We start from the raw sequence: 25,802 nt of genomic DNA on the forward strand, positions 1-25,802 counted from the left end.
GGGCGTGCGGTGGGGGTGGGGGGGGGGGGGTAAAAATGGAAAGAATGGGGAGAAGGGGGAGGAAAGAGGGGAGGATCAGAAGGTGGGTGAGTGAGGGAAAGAACGAGGAGGGGAAGGGGCGAACGAAGGGCGAGGAAAGAACAGGGGGAAGGAGCGATGGAAGGAAAAAGGGGAAAACGAAAAAAGAAAGAGCGTAGATGATAACCCCCGTCCCCAGAAAAGAAAAACAAAAGACATTCCAATGGCCAAAACTCACCAACTTCTACCATCCATATATCTCCAGCTGAGATGGCGATGGTGGTTGATGCAAGCCGAGTCGCGCCAGAAAAGCTATTATCAATCTACGCCGAAGAGACGAGAAAAGTTGTTCCATAACCTGGTCTACAACTATACCGGCGGTGTCAATATGGAACTTAAGTTTCCACATAATTTCAAGCGATAGAGATGAGTGAGTCGGGTGTATGTACGGCATAATCAAAATGTCCTTTCTGTCACCGGTGGCTCCTTTTTCTCACTGTCGTGGCATTTTCCTGTCGTCGTTAACTTAACTTACTGTCACCTCCGCATTTCTTGTCGTCACCACCCACCCCGTTTTTTCGTCACTGCTCTCCCCATAAAGGGACACATTCAGTTCTTTTGAGACAAATCGCAACGCTTCTGTTATCCTGTTATACATGGTCCACTTTGGGGGAGCGGGGATGTTGCGCATTTCATATGATCGGATGCCGTGGAATATCAACCCAGATCGAAGCTTCATCAGCGACTGAAAAGTACACGTAGGTGCATCGATTGCCCGGCCTCGTGTAGATCTTGCTGCAAAGATCACAGATCTGTAGATGTTAGAGATAGAGTCTTATAGGTTGGAGATGGGGATGGGGCCATACATCCGAGTCTAGAGGTATAGCGCCTTTATATCCTCTGGAGACGCACACCTCATTGATTCTTCCTCGGTAGCCTCTTTTGGACAGATTCTAGTGGCCTTGGGGAATTCAATGTACCAATGGAGAGTTCGGTCCTGCGTGCTTCGTGGTGATGCCTCAATGCAGTCATGCAGTCATTTGCCTCATCCTCGCCACTGCCGTTTAGCTTGCTAATATCATTGAACATCCAACTTTGAAGTCCACCAAAGTAGAAGAGAATGACTTGCGATATCTCTCGTAGTCCTTTATATTCTCTACGCCACGTCTCCATCCTAGATCACCCCATTTTATAAGATGTGTCTCGTCTTTTGTTATGATGAAACATCTTAGTCTTGACAAATAACCCCCCTTTTCCATCTTAGTAGACACCATGTTATAAATGTCAAGGATCTAGGGGGAAGGACAAGGGCGATATCAAGGCAATAATTACAAACAAGCACACAGAGTAAATTCACAGAAGAGAGAGGGGGGACGACAAACCCCAAGTAATCCACCATACAACCTCAAAACGCCATTAAATTCAAGCCCACCACCCGTTAAACTCCCACCCCCTCGCCTCATCAACCACACACACACCAACAAATAGACAAGCCACCCTACTTAAGAGCCAGGTCCGACGAGTAGAATTGATCTGCCACACGTTGACATTGAGACAACGTTGCAGTGGCTAAGTGGCTAAAGCTCAGCAGTTTACGCCATGGCCATGCATCAACATCCACGACGGCGATGGTGGCTCTCATCAACCTACCTTTCTGAAATCGGGACCCCTTTTCCCCGTCACCGTTTGCTCCTTTTTTGTCACCACTAGAACATTTCCTGTAGCCGTCAGCTTACAGTGAGGGCTTTTTTTTTCTCGTCACCGCTTCCCCTTTCTCACCACCCCCCATCTCACCACCGACCACGCCGTACAAGAAAACAGAGCCGCAGTTAACAAGAGAAACAACCCCTCCACGCCACCTCTCCATCCCCTTATCTCCTCCCCTTCACAAAATTCATGTCAACAGTTACGAGGTCAAACATCCCTGATAGGTCCTTTTCTCATTCAGTATCCCGTGCGTATTGACAACAAAAGCGAACCACCCCCAACTCTTATATCCCATCTTATTCCCGGATTAGCCGCCCCAGCCGCGTCGCGGCGTCCCGAAGCGGTTCGCCGCTGTGCTCGCATGCTATGATGATATATTGGCTATGGGGAAAAGGGGTAAAAGGGTTATGGGGTTATGGGTTCATTTTTGGCATACCGCGGTGTCCTGAAGTAGTCGCCGTGGTGGAATAGCTGATGGAGATGAAGGGGTTGGGCAGAGCTGTCGGATACATGGATATCACAGCCAACACGGAGAGTGAGTGAGACCGAGGTAAGTTAGAATGAGAAGATGACCGAGAAAAAAAAACGACCCAACCTAGCTAGCCTCTCTGTAATGCTTGCAGCAAAAAAAAAACACAATAATCCCACTATCCCAAGGGATATCACACGCCGAGCATACCGAACCTACCGAGCCCACCTCCCAGACCTACCTTCCCTCCGCGATTCTATTGCTACAGCAAAACTCGGTTGGAAAACAATGACGCATACACCCAAAACCACCAAAACCAAAACCACCAACACCGACCGACAGACCGACCCACCACATAACCCGCAGCCCGGACTATCATCACCCCATCCCACCCCCCCACAACCCCCTGCATCCACGCCGCTTCGCGCGCTTGACCCGCTCCCTACGCGCCGGTATCGGGACAGCTATACCGAGTCGAGTGATCCGGCACGTGAAGTCCGTTCTTTTTCATCTTCCCGTACTGCCGTATGTACGGGTGTTATTCGGGGTGGGGTTTGATGTTGGTTAGCTAGTATTTCATCCGTAGTGGGTAGACGGGGCTGGGTTTGATGTATTCATCCGAAGTGGGTTGGGGAAAGATGGGGGGAGAGGGAACGTGGTATGCGGCTCGGATTGCTGATTAATCCCCCCCCGAATTGCAGGATTAGAAAGCGAGGGAGGATGGGGAGTGGAAATAAGCCTCGGATTGGAAATATCAAGCATCTTCCCCCCAAGACTGAAGTACTGAAGTGATAGTCGCGCGCGATGGGTATGGCAAGGGTGATGGCGTCAGGGCGGGACGTGCGACGTACGTGAGATTCGAGCACGGGGATGGGCAGGGCAGGAGGGTTGGTAAGCTGGACGCGCCCTGTGTACGCCCTGTGGGATACAGTTTGTGGTGCGGTGTGTATTGTGTATTGGTTGTAGGCGGGGGGCATGTGGCAGGTTGGGGGGTTGGGTTGGGATGATGGATGGGTGATGGATGGGGGTGATGGATGGGTTGGGATGGGATGATGGATGGGGCTCTGTCTGTATGGGGTAGCTACTACTGCTGCTGGTGATGCTGCTGCCTTGGGATTGTGGCTTGTGACTCTATTATTCTATGGGTGCCCTTGTTCTATTGTTAGAAGGGAAGAGACTGCGTGCATGACTCCTCGTGCGCCATCTTGACATCCTCACCGGCCGGTGTGTTTTTGATGCGTGCTTACATACCAAGAAATTCGTACTCGCATCCATTCGCATCGTCTCGCGTACAGTACCACTTCATCGGAGATCTCGGCCCTGCCCTAACGACTTCCTGAGTCACCGAGGCTTCAGATCTGGATCTAGAACTGGGTATGCTTACTATTACTAGAACCAGAACTCTGCACACCTTACCAGAACTGCACACCACACCACTCTATCCCCTCAACTAGACTGCCGAAGACACACCGGGCTGGGACCACCACCCACCACCACCACCTACCACATAACCACGCAGAACAGGGGTGCGGCCATGAGGTCGGCGAGCACAGGGGGGATCGGCGGAAAGCTTATTTTTTGTGTTAGGTTAGTGGGGGGGTTGGGGTGTGTGTGGTAGGTGTGGTAGGTGTGTGATGGGGCGTGGTGGGTGGGTGTGTGTTGGGGTGGTGGTAGGTGCAACGTACGTCTGAGGATTGACATGGGCGTACGCGTTTTTTTGAATTTTCTCCGTGGGTGGTGGTGTGTGGTGTGGGTTGGGGGATGGGTGTAGGGAAGGGGAAGGGGAAGAAGGGGAAGGGGACGGAGAGATACGGGGAGGGATGATAAGGGGTGATGGCGTGATGAAGAAATGGCACGTGAATGGCAGCTGACTTGACTGCTAGCGAAGGGGAAAGAGCTGTCAGAGATGAGGCTGTGTGAAGGAAGTAGCTGGTGAAGCGAAGGTAGCTGTCAAAAGGGATGTATGTACTCCAAGCTGTCAAATAAAAGCAAGGACGACGCCTCGTTTCGTATATCGTATGTACGTATACAGTAGGAGCGTATAGGAGCGTATAGCAGCGTACCAAACTCTACTTGTCGTAGATATGATGTACAGTACAAACGGCACAAACCACAAAAACGCCAATCACCAATGCCCATGGCTGACCATGGCTGATATCAACTAATCCCCATCACTAATCGAGTGCCCGCCAGGAGTCAATGCCGGTACCGCACGGGTCATCAATCACCCATCGGCGAGACAGCGACAGGCCATCGACAGGGCCTTCCGCACCAACATCCACCCTCCCCATCAATCCCATCAGTCCCCCATTCACCCACTAATACAAACCCCATCCTACCATTAATCCACCCGTCCAGTACAATCCCCATTACATCCTCATTACACCCCCATCACACATCACAGCCCCATTACCACGCCAATCCCATCTCCACCACTCCCCATTCCCATCTATCCCGTCCCTTTTCCTCTAGTATTCTAGGCTGACGACACTCGCTCTATGCCATCCCATTCCAGCTTCATGGTCTGACTCACCTACTACTTTATTACTGTATTGTTGTATTACTGTATTACTGTATTGACTTCATTACATTACTCTATTTCTGCATACTGTACCATACAACCACTACTGTACCATACAGCCACTAACACTCACACCTCACACTTCACACCTTATATCCCAGGCCCCCATCACCAAAACCCTTCCCCATTCCCAGGCACCAGCCCTTCATACCTGTCATCTTCATACCCTTCCTTCCTACCCTTCCCACCCTTCACAATCCAGCTTACTAATCTTCCCACCCCTTCCACCTCTTTCACTCCTTCCCTTCCCTCCTCCTCCCCACTAAAACTCTCTCCACTAAACCACTAAACTCCCCTAAACTCCACCACACTCCACTAAACTCCACTAAACTCCACTAAACTCCACTAAACCCCAACTAACGTCCTTCCCATCCTAGACCACCACCCGGTACCGGTGCTTCAATTCCCTCCTAAACACTCCTAATCCCTCCTAATCCCTTCCCAAACTCCACTCACCTCCAGCCCTTTCTGACAGCTTGATGCTTGGATGCTTGGCTTGCTGTAGCTGCTTGGTACGAGGCTTCCCCTTCGTCTCTTTCGTCCCCAACTTACCTCCGATATCCATATGTACCATACTATTGAATAGTTAACTCGGCTCCATCGCCACCTGGCCCGTGTTCCATCTCTGGGCGCATTCTATGCTGTACATATTATACATATTTACACAGTACAATACATACTGTATTCTACATACTGTCTGGGCAGTCCGTACACGCTGCCCACACGTTGTTATCCCGCAACCCACCTACCTACCTACCACCGGCCCATCCGTCCTTCCCTGTTCAGCGAACCACCCATTCCGGCCGATCTGTGCCAATGGGGAACGAACGGCGCGTGTTAGCCGGAAATACCATTTCTGTGATTGGGGCCGCACCCATGCAGGGTTTAGGCCGTAGGGGACTTAGGGAAGGTGCTTGGTCGTTTTTGTCATCCGTGCCTTCCCCATCCATCATCCCTCAAGGTGTAGTGCGTGTGTGCCTTTCCCTAGACGCGACTACCATATCCTTGAGGGGGAGGTGGACGGAGATGATGGCTGATGGGGTGGAGGTGGAGGAGGGGGGGGTGGTGGAAGGGGGAGGGGGGGGGGGTCGAGGGGGTCGGTCCAAGGAGGGAAGGGGCAGAAGGGGTGGGGGAGGTGGTTTATAAAGAGAGTATCTTGTCCCCACTCCACTTGTGACTGCGTTTTGACGTTTCCTTCTTCCTACTACGTCTCTCCCTCTTCTATTTTATCGATCCAGCCGTGCATTTGTCGCGGTTAACCACACTATGGAGTGAACTGTTTCGGCAATTCTCCACTTCTTCGCTTTTAGCAAGCAGACACCCTCGTAACGCCGGGAAAAAAAGGGTTTGCGTTGGATCGGACTGGGACTGGACTCGACGGGGATTGAGGAGAACGACCTGGTTAGCTCTGACGCCGGACGGAGAGAAGGAAGTGGGAACGGCAAAGAGAGTTGTTGCTGGTCTGAGTCAGAAGAGTGTTATTGACGACGACTGTGACTGACGACGGAGAGTGACGGGGTTGATCCTGTCTTTATATGAACGCGCCCCGGCGACCACACACGACGACGACAACGACCGATTAACTTGCCTCGGCCCTTATCTTCTCCTCATCTCTGGGTCGATTCTCAATACATACATCTTGATAAACATACGATAGATTTCAATTGATTCGATTCTCTTTCATCGTCGCAAAAGGAAACCAGATCCTTATCTGCGCCGCCCACTCAACTGCATATACACACTATCTTCATTGAGTCAACTACATATTCACGAAAGCAAAACAGCATCGAGTCGATCATACACACACGAAACAATCTATTCCATACATTGAGCCAGCCTCACATACCTCGACAAACATACACACCCAAATATCGGCATTGAGTCATCACTATATTCTCCGAAGAATACACGACATACTCCCACACGCCTACCCTCCATCCCACCACCCACCATGCCGCTCCCATACTTCTTCCGCTCCTCCTCCCCACACTACTCCCCCTCCATCGACACCTCCGGCGAAACCGACACGATCGCAGATACCATCGCCAGCTCCTCAACTCACCTCACGGTCCCCTCGTCACGCGCCTCCGTCTCCTCGTCCACCAGCAACTTTGACCACTCATCCTGCCCATCGCCATACCGCATCGACACACTCATCTCCCAGCCCATCCTCGAGAGGCATTACGAAAACATAACCACCCTCTCCATCAACATCGAGTCGCCCCCGCTCGTCTTCTATGGCGGCGCATCGACAAGTACAGGTGCCCTGCTGTCCGGTCAGCTGAAGCTCGATGTCGGAGACGATGAGATGGAGATCCAAGGCTTCGCCATGCGTCTCGCAGTCGACGTCAACATGAAGAAACCCTACAACGCCACCTGCCCCGATTGCGCAACCAAGTCCTCCGACCTCACATCATGGAACTTCCTCCCCGACACCACCATCCTCGGAAAGGGTAAGCCCTTTCCCATCCCTCCCTACCACAACCCCAACTAACACCAACCCAGGCGAACACCTATTCCCCTTCTCCTTCCTCCTCCCAGGCCAATACCAAGTCTGCACCCACAGTTCCCTCTCCTCCGTAACCTACACCCTCCGCGCCCTCCTCACACCCACCAACACCGCGCCCCTCCACCTCTCCCACCCCCTCTCCGTCCGCCGCGCTATCCGTCCCCCACTCTACCCGCGCCACTACATCCGCGACTTCCCTCCAACCAGCATCTCCGCACACCTCGCTCTCCCGCCGCTGATCCACCCCACAGGCTCCTTCAACGGCGCCTTAAAACTCAGCGGTATGAACAACATCGTCCTCAAGCGCGTTAACTGGCGCCTCGACGAAACCCAAACCGTCTTCGCGCCCTCGTGCCGCCGACACACACCGCGCGCCGGCTACCTAAAAGGCGTCGTCCGCTCCTCCTTCTGCACCCTCGGCTCCGCAGAACTAACAAGCGGCTGGGCCACCCCGACCTCCTCCACCACAACCCTCGACTTCACCTTCGGCATCGCACCCAATAACACGGCGCTATGCGACGTCAAGACCGAAGACGGGACCGAGACCGCGCACGCCCTCGTCGTGGAGCTGCTGGTCGAGAGTAAAGCAGGCACGCGCCTGCTGAGGATGCGCTTCTACCCTGTTGTGACGGAGCGGGAGGAAGGGGGGGTGGCGTGGGACGAGGAGGCGCCGCCGGTGTATGGGGAGGCCGGGAAGCCGCCGCCGGGGTATATGTATGTTGCTGGCCGCGGGGAGGTGCCGAGGTATGAGGAGGTTGTTGGGGGGAGGGGGAGGGGAGCGGGGGCGGGTATTATGGAGGGTGTTGCGCTGCATGGTTAGACGGGGTGGGGTTGTTATTATGGGTTGTGAAGACTTCGTGAAGGCACCTGGAAGACTACGGGTAGAGGGAGGGATTGTAAATTTCATTTCTGGGATGGGGGCCTTTGCGCCGCCCATCTTTCATGGACATATATCATATTTGACAGGCGTCGGATGGGCAAAATACCAGGCGTTGAATTTGGGAGGGGGTCTTTCATTTGTTTGTTTTAATTAACATTGGGCTAGGCTAGGGAGGTAGGGAGGGGCATCGGCATCGATCATGATGGGGGAGGGAGGGCATAGAATGGGGGTAGGAGGGTAGGGGGTGTTTTTTTATGTTATGTGTTCTATTTTTTTTTTGTTTTCTCGACAGTTTTCCAGGTGTTACTGTACATATTATTAGCCTGGGCTATATATTTATACAAAGGAAATCATATCGTATAATCTGATATGGTATGAAGGATTTTTCTCATAGTTTGACTTCGGTGTTTTGAAATCCGGAGTTCTAGAACGCGGCTAGACCCTTATGAGTGTGTCACACAACACCACCACACACACAAATCCTTTACGCCCTGCGGGTAGCTCCCGCCATTGGGTCCGTTCGCTGAGGTCGGGGCACCCCACTCCGGACTTTCTGCAGGTCTTGCTGCGATTTTGGGGTTTTGATGGTGTTTAAGTGCTTGGAGCTCTTGTGTCATAGGTAGGATGGGTAGGATTTTATTACAAAGAATTGGGTTTGCTTTGCTTTGAAATGCGATGCTTACCTATTTTTGGGTGGATTTGGGGGGACGCCCGGAGGGGGGAAGGGGGGGTATGAGGTCTTGATATAAGACTATGCTGATGAGCTGGTTGTTTCTTAAATTTGTGATACTCACGCAATACCGTTCACGTTTTTATCACTTTCCTGCTGCTGCTTCGAATATCAGGAAAATGCCCACCATAGAACGCATCTCAGCCACCTGGCAAACCATCAAGTCTCCCCCCCGCTACCTCGTCGCCTGCGGCATCGTAGCAATGGTAGGACTCCTCAATGGGTATGCCACCCTTCCCCCCACAGTCCATTACCAAATATCTCATTAACACAAACCCCCAGCCTCGACACCGGTACAATCGGCCCCGTAACAGCAATGTCCTCCTTCGCCGCAACGTTTGGGGCATTATCATCTACCATGCACGGTCTCGTCGTCTCTTCAGTCCTCCTAACCACAACCCTCGCTTCCCTCTTCGGCGGCGCAATCTCCGACCGCATCGGTCGTCCCAGGACCATCGTTATCGGCGCGTGCCTCTTCGCTATCGGCGCTGCGATCGAAGCTAGTTCCGTGACGCTGGCTATGTTTATAGCAGGGCGCTGTATAGCGGGCTTGGGACAGGGCACGAATTTCAGTACGTTGGTTGTGTATATCTGCGAGATCAGCCCGCCGAGTAAACGCGGCCCGCTGGCGTCGTCGGTGCAGTTACTCATATGTATGGGGATTATGGTGGGGTATTTCATCTGCTACGGTACTGTTAATATCGCCTCTTCCCTCTCGTGGAGGCTGCCGTTGGCGTTGCAGGCTGCTATTGCTACTATAGGGGCGGCGGCAAGTGCGGTGTGGTTGCCGCATTCGCCGAGGTGGTTGGCGCATAAGGGGCGCAGGGAGGAAGCGAGTAGGGTGTGGGATCTTCTCGGGGTGTCGGCGGCGGAGAGGGAGAAGGATTTATTAGAGAATCCGGAGGCGATGGTTGCGGAGTCGAATGAACTTGCTGAGTTACCCGCTGTGCACACCACAGCGCTCGATACGGGGTTCCTCGCCCGCCTGCGCCGGAATGGCGAGAAGAGCACTTCGGTATTCGGGAGGGAGGGACGGAGACAGATGGTCTTGGGGGTGTTTATGATGGCTATGCAGCAGCTTAGTGGGATCGATGGGGTGCTTTACTACGCCCCCCTCCTCTTCCGACAAGCGGGGATTTCGTCAGCGGAGGCGAGTTTCTTAGCTTCGGGGGTGTCAGCGATTCTCATCTTCGTGTCGACGATTCCGGCGATTCTGTTATCCGATATCTGGGGCAGGCGCGCGTCGACGCTGTGGGGGGGTGTGGTGATCTGTGCGTCTATGGCGTTGATTGGGAGTTTATACGCTAGTGATTCTGTGCATGCTACGTCTGGTGCAGGCCGCTGGGTAGTCATCGTAACGATCTACATCTTCGTCCTAGCATACTGCATGTCCTGGGCTGTGGGATTCAAGATCTTCGCCTGCGAAATCCAACCCATAGCCAGTCGCGCGACGGCCACTAGTCTCGGGCAGGCGGCGAATAGTATTACGAATTTTGGGGTTGCGTTTGTGACGCCGGTGCTGTTGGCGAGGTCGAGTTCAGCGGTTTATTTTTTGTTTGGGGGCGCGAGTACACTGACGCTTGTGGTGTGTGTGCTTTTTATGCCAGAGACGAAGGGGAGGAGTTTGGAGGGGATTGGGGAGGCGTTTCGGGTGCATAGGGTGGGGGGAGGGGGGGTGGAGAAGGTTGTGAAGAGGGTTAAGAGGTGGGTTGGGTTTGGGGGGGTTGTGAGGGCGGGGAGGTGGGAGTAAGGGGGGAAGGGGGGGTGGGGGGGTATGTCAGTCAGAGATGTCGAGAAAATTATGGTGATTATGACGGGTAGTTCATTTCTTTGTAGCTAATGATGAAGGAAAAGGTTGGCGTCGGGTGTGTCCCCCCGTTAAACCTATTTTCGTGCATCTGCTTCCGGCTGTGAAATCTTGATATCAGCGGAGTTTATAGGAGAGATTTGAACGGCGGAAAAGCGCTAGGAATTGTTAGGAACAGTTTATCACGGATACGGGGGAAGGGGGGTTGTTATATATATTCTCCTGATTCTATGATGTGGGCTTAATCAGATATATGCAACCATTCAGTAGACTTTGATGGCCCTGTGAATGGGACCAGTGGAAACTGACTGGCCATATGTTGCGATGCGATGTCAGGGTGAATGGCCACGATGAAGCAGGACAGACGAACGGCATCAGTAGCGGGAAAACAAGGCGACGACAAGAAAAATGCGGCAACAGTGAGTGACTCTCTCGGTGACAGAAAACGCGACGGTGGCGAGAAAAAGGGGTAACCGGGAATATAACTTCCTCGCCGCTCCCCTATCCGTACTTGGTCGTTCGCCAGCGCATTTGCATGTGCTGGGTCAACCGAAGGATATGTGCGCCTTAACACACAGTCGTGCGTACGCCTGGTTTGGAAACAGAGAGATGGCAGCGCTGAGGAGGAAACTGACTGGCGATGAGGGAAAATAAAGATGATGACCATGCCTTCCTCTCGTCTCAGCTGCCTCATTTTCGGTTAGGCGCTGTTCAACCGGAATGGGCTTTTGGAGTCAATGGAATAGAATGATTTTTGCTCTTGTTAGCCGATTCGGAAATGCGATTCCATCTAGCTTGAATGCTACCTACTAATACCCCGTAGAAGAGTATTTAAATTCCCTGTCCTTCATAAAGTTAACTCCCAAATTAATGCCTCCCCCTTTATCCCGGCTTTATTTCCCAAATTTTTACCCATTTCCCAAAACCAATTCCTTACGCCCATTTCCCAAGCACCCCCATTAACACCAGTCCACACACCAAACTCACACCGGCAACCACCGTCCTCACAAGCGGCGCATCCTTCAACTCGCCAAACAACCAATCGTGCGCCCACATACTGACCAAACCAACCCAGATCAAAATCCCGGCAGACAGCGCATCAAGCGTCCCCAAGGCAATAATCGTAGACGGGTTATTCCCATTGAATTTATGCAAAACGCCGATTCCAATAGCCATGCCAATGGGTGTAATGACGGCGAAGGTGAGAGGCATAGCCCAGTTCTTCGTCTTGCGCCAGGCTGAGACGGTGTTCTCGCCATCTGAGGGGGTGGGGTCGAGTGCAGCGATTCGGGCACCGAGAGCGAGACCTTCGAACATTTGGTGGAAGAGGATGACGATGAATAAGGTAATAAACACCGAGTCCCCCGCGACAATCAAGGTAATCCCCAACAAGATCGAGTGGAAAATAATACCCGCCTCCAGAACCAGCACCGTCATCGTATCATTCGGGTTCACCTCCGAGCAAGGCTCGGTATTGTAATGGTGGCTCAGTGCCGCGAGGCCGGGGGAGTCAGAGTCGCTGTGCGAGGGGTGCCCTTTTATAATCTCACCTGCTTGAGCAGCGCCGGCCTCTTCTTTGGGGGTGGAAGCGGAGAGGGCTTGGGAGGTGATGGTACGGCGACGCCAGCTGGCGAGGCGGTGGCCGAGGTATTCGATTAGGAAGGCTATGAAGGCGCCGGCCATGGCGATGGCGGTTGTGGTGGCTTCGTATTTTAGTTTGCCTAGGCATCTGGGGGGTGTTAGTTTGGACAGGGTCGGGGGAGGGAGGCACGGGGGCTTACTCGTTGGCGAACATGAGTTCGGCATGTGTTAGGAGCTGGGGGGTGTTAGATTTTGGGTGTGTTAGAAGGTGGGGTGAGACGTACGTGGACGAAACCTGTGGCGATGATGACACCGGTGCCGAATTGTTTGATGATGGTGAAGACGATGCCGGAACCGTTCATCTTGAGCATCTTCTTCATGATTAGGGGTGCGTACACAGCTGTTTATTGTTAGTATTTCTCTTCGCCCCAACCACGAGTTTGGATTCTTACCAAGTGCGCTTGCAAACAACATCGGGAAGATGAGTCCGATACGAAGTTTGATGTTGTAGTCCCTATCTTTCCTCTCGCAGGTAGCCTCTGCTGACCCTCCTACACAATGTCTGTGGGTTATGTATTAGTGAAGGCTCCTCAGGGTGGTTCAAGCAGCTTGACTTACTCTACACCAGCATGGAAGTGACAACTTTCTCCAGATGCCCCTGCGGCGGATTCTCCCGCATGTTCGTCTGTGTGCTCTCCTTCAGCTCCAGCAGCTACCACCTCCACCTCGGCTCCGTCGGGGGCGATGCAGAACCTTTAATGTATTAGCTTCTGTTCGTTGAGGGTGGTGATAGGATTATGTCTTCAATGGATCATTGGATAGGAGGCTCGATAAGATAATAAACATTAACAATAGTAACTTACATCTCTGCGCCGTGCGAATGACATCCATTGTATGCTGTCGGTAAAGGAGTGTTTCCAGTCTGGGTAGCCATCACCTGGACTTCTTCTCCATTGCCCTTGATACAAAATCTGTCTACCGTCAGTATTGTCCTCTTGAAGACAGGATAGGAGATGTCACTTACTGTGTTGTCTCATGACTATGGCAGCCTGTGATAGCAGTTGTCTGCGCAGCAGCTGTCGTCGTCGCAGCCACAGAGGTCGGCGCAGTAGGAGACGCGCTAACTAAAGAGCTCGTCGGACGGCCGATTTCAGTCTCCTCGCCGTTGGGGAGAAAACAATGTCTAGAGGTTGATGTTAGCCCTTACTACATTTGCAAAGACAGGCTTGGCAATAGAGCAACCGAAGAAGAGGGGGAGGGAAGGCTTACTCAACACCATCGTGCAAGTGACAGCCGGTCAGAGTGACCTGAGCAATGGCTGGCAGGGCCAAGCATTGAAGGACCACCGCAGCGATCGTCAGGGGTTTCGAAAACATCTTGTCTGACAAACGCAGACTTGACAGATGTGAAAGAGATGGATTTGGATTCGGATGTAGGAAGGAAAATTCTCAGGCGGAACACGTTTTCATCTTATAAAAAGTGGTCTACAGAGAAGGAAAAGGGTCGACTTCGGAAGGATTGATGAAAAAGGGTCCAACATACGATGATTCAACCCCCACTCTCTTCCGACCAGTAAATGTACAGCATGTAAAGCGTAAACCTAACAAACAAACTCGCTCACTTTGGGATATTTATGAGCTATACCCTAATCAACTCCAACACCTTCCCGCCAAGTGCAGTTTTGTCGCTTGGCCAGTCTTGGTAGGACACCTTGATGGATAATATTTTCAGTTCTCGTTTGTGCGTATAATCGTAACCGATTATATGCTATTATATCTAATTGGATCATAATGGCAAAGGAATTGAAGTGTCCGCTCAGCCAAGCATAGGCATTTCTTGGGATTCTACGTATGAAGCTGTGCGTGGGGGGGATTGGCACAGGTAAGACGTTACCACGAGGTTAGCACGCCTATGAGGTTGCGGTACTACTAGCGGAACTACCGCCTTAGCGCGCCTGTCAACGTAACCCGGGTGTATATGTTAACAGGCGAGTAGAACGTGGGTGTCACGCAATTGACCCACTGTCCAACAAGGTATCAATCCGTTTATAATTTTTGATACATACGATCTTTCCTCAATAGGAGGAATGGCATGAGGCTGTGAGAGAGAATGGAGTGGAGTGATTGGGATATATGGACTGTAGAGCGGAATGGATCTGAGGAGTGCAGCTGAGTATGCAGCTTGATCCTTGGGTATATAAACAGCTCCTCCTGCCCTTCGCAGATCTCGTTGGAAGCTGCCATCTCAACCCGTACAAGCTCCGTCTATCAATTCCTATCCGCCCTTAAAAATGCGTCTTTCTTCGGTTCTCGTCGGGGTATCTCTCCAAGCTCTCCAAGCAGCAGCTTTACCCGTTGGCAGCTCGGAGTCTCCCTTCACATCTACCTCCCCGGCTCTTGCAAGCTCAACTGCCCCTCCTGTCTATGACTGGAGCTCAGGTTACGAGTCTCAATTCATCATCCACCCATCTTGCAACTCCACCGAGCGCCATGAGATCACATCTGGCCTCGAGCAAGCTGTGACCATCGCAAAGCATGCAAAGGAACATAGTATGGACGCACCGTCGTCACGTTATCACTCCTCTGTGATAATGTGACATGACTCCTTCGCACATCAATGCTAACCATTCTTTAGTCCTCATCCACCGCAACAGCTCCAAGGTCTTCCAGAAGTACTTCGGACAAGGCCCAACCGGCCCTGTCATCGGATGGTTGGACAAGATCGCCACCGCGAACCGTGCTGGTGTTATATTCCGCTGCGACGACCCAGATAAGAACTGCGTAACCCAGGATGGTAAGTTGTCGTCTTGTCTTCAATGCAGACCTCTCTAACACAAACCACAGGCTGGGCAGGACACCACAGAGGATCCAACGCCACTTCGGAGACTGTCATCTGCCCCCTCTCATACACAACCCGTCGTCCCCTAACAGCCCTCTGCGCTCGTGGCTTTGACATGGCAACGGGTCGCACCAACGACTACTGGGCCGCGGATCTCATGCACCGCCTATACCACGTCCCGGCTGTCGGCGAAGATGAAATCGGCCACTACGCCGACGGGTACTCTGAGCTTCTGGAACTGGCGGTGGGCGCAAACCGCACCGACGCTGCGAGGAACAGCGCGTCGCTGTCGTATTTCGCGCTTGAGGCGTATGCGTATGATATCTCGGTTCCGGGCGAGGGATGTGCTGGCAAGGTGGTCGAGGAGGAACATGATCACGATCATGATCACGATGCGAGCGCGACTAGCTCTGCTGCTGGTGCTGCTGCCACGTCAGTTAATCCAACGAGGGTTATTCCTGTGTCCACGACTGCTGCTGCCCCGGTAGCTACAGCAACTGGAGGCGGAGCTGGAAAGGAGTGCCATACTCATGATGATGGAACGGAGCATTGCACGTAGATAATTGTGGGAGGCCGCATCGTCGTGCTATAATTGCACTTTGTCACGAGCAACGAAAAATTATGGAGTCAACTTTATTTGATAAATGTAGCCTAAAATTAATAGATACACATCCCTTTTGCAATTGTTCGTGCCCCTTTTACCTCATCCCACAGAGAACAGTAATTTTTAAGTGTGTTGGCTGAGGTTGGGACATCCGGAGCACGGAGAATCCTACCCCGCGTGAAAATTGTGGCCCAAACGTTTGGAAGCTAAAAGTTGTAGATGTATGACATCATTCCCCCTCCATGGACGACGTCATGTACACCAGTACCACCATTCATCAGGGCTGCTGTACTATGGTTAAGGGACGATCCAGACTAATATAGGGGAAAGATGGAGGTGAATCTGGCTGAATGGGGGTGAAGCAAGGCAGGACAGACCGTCATTGCCGCATACATGGTCGACGTCAGCGATTCAAGGTCAAGGGGGGCAAGATATATGCCTCCTCCCCTCCCCGGATTTCGAGCCTCTTCTTCTCCTGGACATACCGACTATTTGATTGCATACCAAACCATTTGACCACTATTGTAAACAAGAAGCATTCAACCAACCCAACCAAGATTAGCAAACATGGAGACCATCCACCGCGCCGCCAGCGCCGCCAGCGAAGCCCTCTTCGGCGAGCATGGAGAGCACGGGCAGACCACCCATGGTAAGACGGGTACTACCACACACACCAATGTCGCGGGAGAGTATACCCACGAGCCGCTGTCGGGACGGACAGGGGATACAAAGGCAGGAGAGCCGTATGATGCTGGTAACTTAGGTGGTGCGTTTAACCCCTTTCCGACAGTGCGAGATATAAAGGATATATGCTAACTGTTGAATAGAGTTGATCGTTAATTCATTATGATAATAGGAGAAGGAACTAACAACCACAGACGAGAGATCTCAGCAGCGCATTGCCGCTTCAAGGGGCGAGCCCACCAACACCACTGGCACAGCTAGAGAATACACTTCCACCTCTGGCACATCAGGAGGGTATGCCCCCGCTACGTCTACTACCGGCACAGCTGGAGGATATGCTCCAACCACATCTACTACAGGCACAGCTGGCGGATACGCCCCAACCACATCCACAACCGGCACAGCTGGTGGATATGCTCCAACCACATCCACTTCCGGCACAGCTGGCGAATATGCCCCCACCACTTCCACCACCAAGTCCTCCACCGGCGAAGGCGGACTCCGCCGCTCCTCCGACATCTCCCCCCGCTCCGGCCCAGCCGCAGGCACAATCCCCATCCCCTCCAACATTGACCGCCAAGCCGGCGGAGGCTCTTACTCTTCCGCCCGCGAGACCGCAGCGCGCGCCATGGGCTCAGCTGAGACGCCTGGCAGCGGTGCTGGTGCATATTTCGGCGCTGGTGCTGGTTCTGGTGCTGCCGCGGGAGGTGCGGGATTGTGGAGTGCGGGGCAGAGGAGGGAGGAGGCTGGTGCTAGAGATGAGAATGGGTATAAGCCTGGCGAGGAGGGGTATACTGGTAAGGGGACGGAGCAGGCGGGGAAGGGGGGACAGCAAGCAAGATTTGCGGGTGAGGGTGGTGAGGCGGATGCAGCGGATGTGACGCCTTCCAGGGCACATGCTGAGGGGAAGAAGGTTAGGGATGTTGGCGAGAGTTCTACGACTGGTCCGACTGGTGCCGGTGCTGGAGCTGGACCTACCGGGGCTGCTCGTGGTCCTGGTGCTGGACCTATCGGGGCTGCTGGTGCTGTTGGCGCTGGCGCTTCTGGTGCCGGAGCTTCAACAGGTGGCGCCGCGGCCGGGAGCGCACCCGTCGGCCGTCGTCAGAGCTTGACGGCACACCTCCCCGGCGAGCCTGGCGGCGAGGGCTTGCGTCGCACGAGTAACGCGGGACAGGGAACGGGAGAGCAGTGGGTTAAGAGCACTGGTTTTAAGGCTGAAGGCGGGGATTTTGACGCCAGTGCTCCTGGTGCCGGAAGGGAGGCTGATCGTGAGTTTTCTCCTGTGTGTGTGAGTTGGGACAAGGGCTAACAATTGTGGCAGGCCTGTTGATGGAGAAGGGCATCAAGCGCTCCGGTGCAGATGAGAAGAAGGTAACGGGACAGATGGATACGACGGCACCCAATGGGGGCCACAACAATGCTTCGGATAACCTAGGTCTGAAGGATAAGCTTAAGAATAAGCTGCATAAGGGCCCGCTGTAAGAAGAGGACCCGATAATATGAATGGGGCTATGCGACGAGTTTTCTGCTCAAGCTCGTCGTTGGATTATGTTTTAGAATTTGTATAAGCTAGTTTCTATTGAATGATATATTATGTTATTATTGTAACGTCTGGTTGCCGTAGTATCTGGATTCTTTGTCGAGAGTCCACCGCAAGATCCAAGTTGTAAGACTATATGATATAAAGTGGAATTCTGATACTCTTTTTTTAATATAGACATCATTCAGAGCCTATGGTGATTATATTAATAATTTTTAATTTTTAAGTACTGAAAAATATTATCTTCGAAATGTTGTATTGTGTTGATTAATATATTCAACCATTTAATACAGATTTATTTATATTTTCCCCCAAAAACATTATCCCCCATCGCTCCTTCCTTCTACGCGCGAAATTCTCTTCTTTAGCGTCTAAATAATTCCTGCGCTACCCCATCCTCCTCACACCCTCAAAATCAAATCCCAAGAATAACTCACGGCCCTCCGTCCATTTCATCAATCCTACAACCCAGATTCCGAGATGATGTCAAAATCAGGATATACGGGTTAGTTTGCTTATATCAAGGTCGATAAGCTATCCATGTACATCAAACAAATGTCTTCATGGCTCAGTTGGTTAGAGCGTTGGTCTCATACTTCAAGTATGACGTAACTGTCAAACAGTCATGTGATTCCATCCAAAGGTCGTGAGTTCGAACCTCACTGAGGACAAATCAATTTTTTGCTGTTTTTTGCTAATTTGTATGCAATGAGTGCTTTTTGTTTTGCTTTTGTGGCCCTAGAGAGGAGCAGGGTGGCTGTGTGTGCAGGGTGGAGGGGGTGAGCTGTGGTATTACCCTGTTCTGCTGGTGGTGGCGCCTGGTGGAGATGGACAGGGTGATTCTGCGCGGGGTTGAGGGGGAGTGGTACTCGTGCCGCCTACAAGCCCAAGGGAGAATGGATGGCACCAGTGATTGCAACAACTTTGGATGGCAACAGTGATTTCAGCAACAGTAATTCACACAAACTGTATACAACGGCTTTTTCTCTTCCTCCATCTTCGTCGCTCCTCATCACCATATGACCCTTGCTCCTCAACTCTCCTGCGATTATTCCGCCTCCGTCACTATACTGCTGCTCGCCTCGCAGTGAACTATTTTCCGCGACTTCGGTGACGGTAAGTCTCAAGTCTTGCCCGTAGCATCGCTTGCCATATCCGGGTCCGCATGTCGTCGGGCGTCATATTCTTCCCAAAGAAAGCTCCTCGCGGATTCACGAAGTTGTGTTCCGTGGTATGCATAACGAATACGGCGAACCAGTCCATGGAGGTAAAGTGTTCAACCTGATACAACCGAGAGTATCTCTTGGCTCCGTTCTCCTCCTCATAGATTATGGCGTCCTTCACCCCGGCTAGTCGTATCGTTCTAATGGAGTATCCGCTACCTCCACCCGAAATTTTGTTGAGGTTCGTTAGCAGGTCAGAGTAGTATGGCCGAAACGCTTCACTCTTCATCCAGGTGTCCAAGGCTTCGCCGTCAGAGAACCCGAAAGCAAGCGCGAGATGCTTTCTTGACCTGAATGTCGTTGCCGGGACTGGGCCACGAATTCCTAGCTCCGAAAGCCTCTGTTAGCTTTAATGCCCGTCAGTAGCTGTGGGAACCAGTATACCGATGGTGCCGCTGCCAGCTTCAACACGGACTTGGTAATTTTCATTGGGTTGGACATTATCTCCATGGGCGACATCTGGCCCATCCGTTTCGCCTTGGGGTGCGGCCATTTCCCCTTGATTGTCAATGAGTCGTCGCTCTCCACTGTTGTGCGCCATTTCGAGGTTGCCATGCATCTCGCCTTGAAAGCTGGCCGTTTCCCCTTGCTTGCCAATGGGATCTTGCTCTCCACCGTTGTTCTCCATTTCGAGGTCGTATTGAAAGTCTCAAAGGTAGACTCCACGGGCAGTACTTGTAGGCGGGCGGGGAATATGACGTTTAGCAGACGCGCTGTATCAAAGAGTGTGGAATAAACTCACTTGAGTAGAGATGCCTGCAAAAAAAAAACGGAAGGAGCAACCCACAAGTCCGCAACGGTCACTAAAGCATCCATCTCGCGTTCATCAGCTTTTTAAATTCCAATGTGTATGTAGATCTCTAAAAGCGGTTGATTGACGCCTTCATACCTAACAGGAACAATATGGAGTTGAGACGCCAACATGCCTCATAACTGAACACCGAGACTCTCATCTGAAGAGCAATACCACAGAAATTGTTCTCTCACTGTTCAGGGCCGACCTCTCAAATCACCGGAGATAAAGTGAGACTTGTAACAACTTACATCAATAAACAGTACTCAATACGACATGGTACATCCCGAAATCTTCAAAATCGGGTTTGAGCCGAATTATCCACAGTATCTCCTATTCAAGAGCTATGGCGAGCTGATTAGAAAGAGGTAAAGAAAAAAACAAATAACAAATAACGCCAAAAACATCCGCCCAGTGATGTGAAATGCAGAACCAACGATGCCGATGAAACTCTCTCTCCCGTTTGTACGATGGATATAGACAGTTCGCTCCGTGATATACTCCCTCTCTGCCCATCCGGTGATACATTACTCTCCCTTTACCGCAGTGCCAGCGACCGCGGCAGCAGCAGAACTCCCCTCTCCAGCCTCTCCAGCGACATCATCGCCCACCTCCTTCTCCTTCCCCTTCTCCTCTTCCCCAAGGCCCTCACCACCCCCACCCAAAGGCTTCAGCGGATCGTACCCCACGCTCTTCACAATACCCAGCCCCTTCGTCCTGCCCTCTCTGAACAGCAACCTATCGCCAGGAACCAGATACTCTGGCCTCTGCACAAACCGGAACGCCACCGTCGCGCGGTCTCCAGTACGGATGTGCGCTCGGTCAATGGCGATGATGGTGCACGTCTGCGAGACGGGCCCGACGTGGAGCATAGCCTGGTACTTGGGCTTGATAGTCGTGGCGTGAGAGAGAATAAGGACTGTTAGAGTTAGTCTACGAAAAGAAGAGTAAAAGGGGAGAAGACGTACCCTCCGCGACGAACTCGCGGAACACGCGCGGCGCATCAGCTGCATCCTCTGGCTTCGCAAGCACCACCATCCCCTTCCGCACATCACGTCGCCTCACTCTTTTCAGCGCGAAGGACGCCGACTGCCCTGCCGATGTGGCTGGCACCGGTATTCGCTTCCGCTCGATGGAGCGGATCGTCGTCTGCGTGAAGTGGCCTAGCGAGTCCGGGCCGACGAGGACGTGGTCACCAGCGTGCACGACGCCGCTCTTAACGATGCCCGACACGACGGTCCCGACGAATGGAACGGAGAAGGTATCGTTGATGTGAAACTCGAACGGCGCCGTGGAATCATAGTGCCCATGGTGCGGTAGGATGTTGAGGAACGTCCGGACCAGATCGAGGTTCTTCCCGGTGACATTCGAGACCTGGAAGATGGGGCAAATGCGCTGCGAGACGAACTGTGTGGCTGTGTTGATGCAGCTCTCGCGGTCGGAGATGAAGATGGGGATTTTGCGTGCGCCAGGAGATTTGAGGATCCGCGTTATCTGCGTGATAGTCTGCTCGAGGATGTGCGGTGGGCAGATGTCGATCTTGGTGATGACGACCATCACGGGTACGTTGAGCGCGAGCGCGATACCGAGATGCTCTTTGCTCATACCAATGAGGCCGTTATTCGCGGCGACCATCAGTAGGCAGTAGTTCGGGCTCGACGAGAGCATCCCGAACACGGTGGTGCGGAGATACCGCTCGTGCCCAGCGAGATCAGTGAAGGATATCACCTTCGCCGAGCGTTTCCCAATCTCCTCCCACGACAAGCTGCGGCCGGGGACATCTGACACGATGATCTTCCCCGACGCGCCAAATCCCATAATCTCCATGCCGACAGAGCTAGTCCGCCCACTCTCGATCTCATGCTTATGCCGGAAGAGGTTAACACGCGCCTTCCCCCTCCCATCATCTAGCCCTCCCTTGACCAGCACCCCAAGCATGGTACTCTTCCCCGCATCAACATTCCCCACGACGGCTATCCGTGTCTCAATCACATCCTCCGCCGTCGAGGGGTTCTGCCTCACTAGGACCTTCCCACTGGACTCTTTCTCCTTGTCATCAACCGTCTCCGCCTCAGCCTCTCCCCCGACGTTCTTTGTAAGCAGGACCTGGCACTCTGCACGCTCATTCGACGCTGCCTCACGCAGCCGTGCGAGTGCACCCTCCCACTCCTCCTTTGTAAGGTTCATGCACTCCCCACTGTTCTCGAAGCCGATATCGAAGACTGTCTCGCCGTGTCCCTCGAGGATGCGCGCACGCAGTACCTCTGCAAGCCGTGGGATCGCATCATCTGCATCGCCCAACAGCAACTCACGCAGCCGGACCTGTGGTGCTGAGTCTGCGAGGTCGAGGGAGTTGAGGATATCGAGCTCATCGTGGTCTTCGGTGGCGGAGCTACCCGCCGGGTACCGCGTCGCTTGCTGTTTCTCAACGTACTCGGCGAATTCGCTGAGGGCCTACGTGGGTTAGCTAGATCGCATATCCCATTATATAGTTACACATACTGATTCGCCTTTCCGCCGCTCATGGGGGAGCTGTTTCCCTTTGCTTGTCATGATCTGGTGCGATTTGGTTCGTGGACGGAGTCCTATGTCGCGACCCGCCGTAGGGTTTGTACTTTAGTTAGAAGGTCGCCGTGTATTCGAATAATCATTTGGATGGTATAAAACCGCAAGGTATATGAGGGTTTGGGAATTGTTGGCGTGAGCTGTGGTGTCTGTCTATGTCATAGGTGCCTTCCGAGCTGGGCTGGATATGTGGTCTATATAGTGGGGGAGAACGCCTTATCGAGTCACACTCTAGGAAGCTGGCGGTGACGCACACGGCCAACACGGTCTTCAACTACAGAGTACATAGGAACGAAGCTTGGAGCTGAAGTTGCTTTGATTATGTATGGCTATGACTGGAAAGGTCATTCATTGAGCATTTTATTGCTCTGTTGGTTGGTTTGTGGCTGCGCGACTTGACGCCTTGCGCCCACCTGGTCCTCCAACAACGGCCTACAAGTCTCCATTTCCTATCAGACGCGTGCATCCCCTTATATTCCAGTTATTTCGAGATATGTTGTTCTCCGTGGATATCAGTCGGGGTCAATGTCGTGGTCGGTCATGACGAGGCTTGTGGTGATATGAGCACAACGCTGTCTCCTACATTGGGCGTCAGTATTTCCGTAACCAAGAATTATGCGTGGTAGCTCGAATTATAGATAACTTACCTCGTACGAAAAGCATCTCCGACTTCTTGTGGATAGTCTGTTGTAATGTTAATGCCCGCCAGGTAGTGCAAGAAGCTTCCCCATAATACCTTCAACGTCTCTCCATCTTCATCATCCTCGTCGACCACGTAGACTGTTTCTACTACATCTCCAAGCACCAAGTTGCAATGACTATCGTAGGCCTGTGCGACACGTCAGTATGGGCCCAGAGGTGCTTCTTTGGACATAACGTACGTGGAGACGGCCCTTCAGTTCGCGGTCACCTCTCAGCTTGACAAAGACGATCTCATCCAAGGACAGGCGTACAAGATCAAGGGGCTCATCAATAGGAGCCCCGCGACCTTCATCAACATCAGCCATTATGAATGTGTCGATCGTTGAAGCTGTGAGCTTGCTGGCGTGGTGCGGGTTATCAAAGATCGCGATTTGACTAGGGCGGAAGTTGCCGCCATCGGCAGCCAGCCTTGAATAAATGTTTATGGACCCTTTATGGGTTTATGGGCGTCAACACCTTCTTTGAGCAGCTTCTTCTTTTGGAGGGAAGCAATGGAAATATACAATTCTCTAGAATCCCCATTTGCATGGTACTTCTAGCTGCCCTCACTGTGGCCGCCTCGAGTGACGTTTTTAAGCTTCTGCCCATCTCTTCAAATAGTAAAATACTAAACTGGAGATATTCTATTCAGAAAAAAATAAATGACCAAGAGGATATGTCCTAGCTGAACCGCCATATTAAATCTACCTACTAAGTAATAGCAACGGAATTGGCAAAAAGATATAAAAAGATATCCAACATGAAAACAAAAAATATTGACTGATCTACTTGAGAGTAGATGGTTCTGAAATATTCCGAACCGGGGAGTCGAACCCCGCGCAACCGCGGATTCATAATTCTTTCGAATGGTGAGAGGCGGATATGTTACCGATACACCAGTTCGGAGTGGGGTTGTTGAAGATCGGAATCACTATTAGGGTATAAGTAGGGCAATAGGATCCCGTCGCATCCCTGACCGGAGTCGCCTCGCTTGTATAAATATTCAATGGGGCGGCCATGGACCATCTTTCACCCAGGTACCAGACTACTGAGCTCTTTGAAATTGAAGTGATCACATTTGCCCAGCGGCAATAAGAATATCCCAAGTTTGCTATGTGTCTTCCACAGCCTCCCACGATCACGCCTTGAAGTCCTCGAATAGTAGATGCCCAGTCGCATAACCCCTCCTGTATCCCATCTCTAAAGCAATATTAACACCCTCGCGCCTATGATACACCGCTTTCCCCTCCTCATTCATGATATCTTCTCTAGGTTCAGGTCGTTTACAGCCATGTACCTGCTCAACCCGATCCAACCCCACCGGAACCACTTCATCTGGCTTATATGTGCGTCCGTCATCGCGCGCTGCGCCGTCCGGATCTCGCCCACCCCGCTCATGAATAGCAACGGGGAGGGGTGTGCGCCCACGCTGCGCTTCGTGAATGCGGCGATCATCATGCTCGTGATTGTATCGAGGATGCTCGCGTACTTGCGCACCACATTGACCGTGGACAGTGTGTATAAGTCGACGGGGCTGTCCCAACCTGGACGGTTCTTAATGAGGGACGCGATGAAGTGGCGCGCCCCGTGGTAGAGGGAGATGTGGTTTGGGTGCGCGGAGACGCCCGAGCGGTCGAAGGTGATGAGCACGTCGATTGTGGCGGTCGGCGCGTCGGCGGACTTGGAGGTGAGGGTATTGGCAAGGTGAGGAGCGAATGCGGAGGAGAGGAGCGAGGCGATCTTCTCTTTCGACCAAGTCGCCGTCATGCTATCTTGGAAGTCGCTGCGGGGCAAGGGGTCAGCGAACTGTGCGTTATCGCGGTGCGGGGGAAGGAAGGCGGGGGCTGACTTACGGGTTCTCGACAACGAACACGTCGTCTTCATTTCGTAGGCCGAGCAGCATGCCGCTCTTGACCAGCTCCTTCTTTCGTGTTTCGCCCAGCCCATCGGCATCGCCTGGCAGCCTGGTTAGCAACCTTCACCCAATCGCGACATTGGCAATACTTACCACTGCTTAAACACAAGATCTTGAGGTGGTTCCCCAACGCCGGGTCTGTCAAGGCCAGCAGCGCCGGCGCGAAGAACATGGCCTCATCGTCGGGGTGGGCGATAAGTAAACAGATCCGCCTGTTCTTCAAAGTCGGGAAGCGCCCCTTGACCGTCGCCACGGTATACAGCCACACGACGACGAGGAGGATAGGGAGAGTGGAAAGTGTAACCCAGAGCATCATGGTGCGACGATTACACAGATCGGTTCCGCTGCAGTAGTGGAGTTCAGCACGAGGCTGTAGACGCGAATGCGAGGATGGAGGGGATGAAAGGCCACGGTTGCGACTTCGATACCGATTAGATTAGTGCCTCATTTGGAGATCCGGGGTAACGGTCGTAGGTGGTCAGGGCAGATTAGCAGATTAACAATGCCCCTGTAGTGTTGCTATAGTGTTACTTTAGTGGGGGGTAGTGGAAGGGGTAGACGGGAAGCGCGCCAGGAAACGGTATGGAAAGGGTGCGGGCCTGGCGTTTGCAGGGTATCAAAACGAAATAGGGGTCCAGTTATATTGTCGCCAGGTCGCCAGTAGCAATGTCGCTTGG

At 52.6% G+C, this 25,802-nt stretch overlaps 9 protein-coding genes and 1 non-coding gene across 10 annotated transcripts; 5 read left to right on the forward strand and 5 right to left on the reverse strand.

Moving 5' to 3' along the window:
- Positions 1–6,726: 6,726 nt before the first annotated feature.
- Positions 6,727–8,104, forward strand: VE01_09737 (uncharacterized protein; the record flags this gene model as incomplete). Its single annotated transcript, XM_018279148.1, has 2 exons — positions 6,727–7,228; positions 7,281–8,104. The coding sequence occupies 2 exons, from the start codon at positions 6,727–6,729 to the stop codon at positions 8,102–8,104; spliced, it is 1,326 nt and encodes a 441-aa protein (XP_018125839.1).
- A 797-nt stretch (positions 8,105–8,901) lies between these two features.
- On the forward strand, positions 8,902–10,644 carry VE01_09738 (uncharacterized protein; the record flags this gene model as incomplete). Its single annotated transcript, XM_018279149.2, has 2 exons — positions 8,902–9,117; positions 9,177–10,644. The coding sequence occupies exons 1-2, from the start codon at positions 8,918–8,920 to the stop codon at positions 10,642–10,644; spliced, it is 1,668 nt and encodes a 555-aa protein (XP_018125837.2). The 5' UTR covers positions 8,902–8,917.
- An 859-nt stretch (positions 10,645–11,503) lies between these two features.
- VE01_09739 (uncharacterized protein) lies at positions 11,504–13,713 on the reverse strand. Its single transcript, XM_018279150.2, has 8 exons — positions 13,552–13,713; positions 13,307–13,465; positions 13,146–13,253; positions 12,901–13,035; positions 12,735–12,844; positions 12,567–12,682; positions 12,483–12,517; positions 11,504–12,430 (listed from the first exon to the last, which is right to left on the reverse strand). The coding sequence occupies exons 1-8, from the start codon at positions 13,656–13,658 to the stop codon at positions 11,635–11,637; spliced, it is 1,566 nt and encodes a 521-aa protein (XP_018125838.1). The 5' UTR covers positions 13,659–13,713; the 3' UTR covers positions 11,504–11,634.
- Positions 13,714–14,572: 859 nt separating this feature from the next.
- Positions 14,573–15,730, forward strand: VE01_09740 (uncharacterized protein; the record flags this gene model as incomplete). Its single annotated transcript, XM_018279151.2, has 3 exons — positions 14,573–14,831; positions 14,917–15,075; positions 15,126–15,730. 3 exons carry the CDS (start codon positions 14,573–14,575, stop codon positions 15,677–15,679), a joined length of 972 nt encoding a protein of 323 aa, XP_018125815.1. The 3' UTR covers positions 15,680–15,730.
- A 238-nt stretch (positions 15,731–15,968) lies between these two features.
- VE01_09741 (uncharacterized protein) lies at positions 15,969–18,016 on the forward strand. The gene is made up of 3 exons (XM_059464095.1): positions 15,969–16,487; positions 16,603–17,676; positions 17,730–18,016. Exons 1-3 carry the CDS (start codon positions 16,292–16,294, stop codon positions 17,888–17,890), a joined length of 1,431 nt encoding a protein of 476 aa, XP_059319284.1. The 5' UTR covers positions 15,969–16,291; the 3' UTR covers positions 17,891–18,016.
- Positions 18,017–18,504: 488 nt separating this feature from the next.
- Positions 18,505–18,619, forward strand: VE01_09742 (the record flags this gene model as incomplete). The annotated part of the gene is made up of 1 exon: positions 18,505–18,619. It is a non-coding gene; the product is annotated as a tRNA-Met (tRNA).
- Positions 18,620–18,922: 303 nt separating this feature from the next.
- VE01_09743 (uncharacterized protein) lies at positions 18,923–20,263 on the reverse strand. The gene is made up of 3 exons (XM_059464096.1): positions 20,216–20,263; positions 19,556–19,987; positions 18,923–19,495 (listed from the first exon to the last, which is right to left on the reverse strand). The coding sequence occupies exons 2-3, from the start codon at positions 19,797–19,799 to the stop codon at positions 19,041–19,043; spliced, it is 699 nt and encodes a 232-aa protein (XP_059319285.1). The 5' UTR covers positions 19,800–19,987; positions 20,216–20,263; the 3' UTR covers positions 18,923–19,040.
- A 337-nt stretch (positions 20,264–20,600) lies between these two features.
- VE01_09744 (uncharacterized protein) lies at positions 20,601–22,687 on the reverse strand. Its single transcript, XM_059464097.1, has 2 exons — positions 22,467–22,687; positions 20,601–22,418 (listed from the first exon to the last, which is right to left on the reverse strand). Exons 1-2 carry the CDS (start codon positions 22,515–22,517, stop codon positions 20,898–20,900), a joined length of 1,572 nt encoding a protein of 523 aa, XP_059319282.1. The 5' UTR covers positions 22,518–22,687; the 3' UTR covers positions 20,601–20,897.
- Positions 22,688–22,696: 9 nt separating this feature from the next.
- On the reverse strand, positions 22,697–23,568 carry LSM3 (U4/U6-U5 snRNP complex subunit lsm3). The gene is made up of 4 exons (XM_018279155.2): positions 23,411–23,568; positions 23,266–23,358; positions 23,177–23,213; positions 22,697–23,108 (listed from the first exon to the last, which is right to left on the reverse strand). Exons 1-4 carry the CDS (start codon positions 23,534–23,536, stop codon positions 23,068–23,070), a joined length of 297 nt encoding a protein of 98 aa, XP_018125811.1. The 5' UTR covers positions 23,537–23,568; the 3' UTR covers positions 22,697–23,067.
- GPI12 (N-acetylglucosaminyl-phosphatidylinositol de-N-acetylase) lies at positions 23,569–25,783 on the reverse strand. The gene is made up of 3 exons (XM_059464098.1): positions 25,219–25,783; positions 25,064–25,166; positions 23,569–24,993 (listed from the first exon to the last, which is right to left on the reverse strand). The coding sequence occupies exons 1-3, from the start codon at positions 25,439–25,441 to the stop codon at positions 24,465–24,467; spliced, it is 855 nt and encodes a 284-aa protein (XP_059319283.1). The 5' UTR covers positions 25,442–25,783; the 3' UTR covers positions 23,569–24,464.
- Positions 25,784–25,802: the final 19 nt, after the last annotated feature.

This window comes from Pseudogymnoascus verrucosus (genome assembly GCF_001662655.1).
Source record: "Pseudogymnoascus verrucosus strain UAMH 10579 unplaced genomic scaffold scaffold_69, whole genome shotgun sequence".
NCBI classification, from domain to species: Eukaryota; Fungi; Ascomycota; class Leotiomycetes; order Thelebolales; family Thelebolaceae; genus Pseudogymnoascus; species Pseudogymnoascus verrucosus.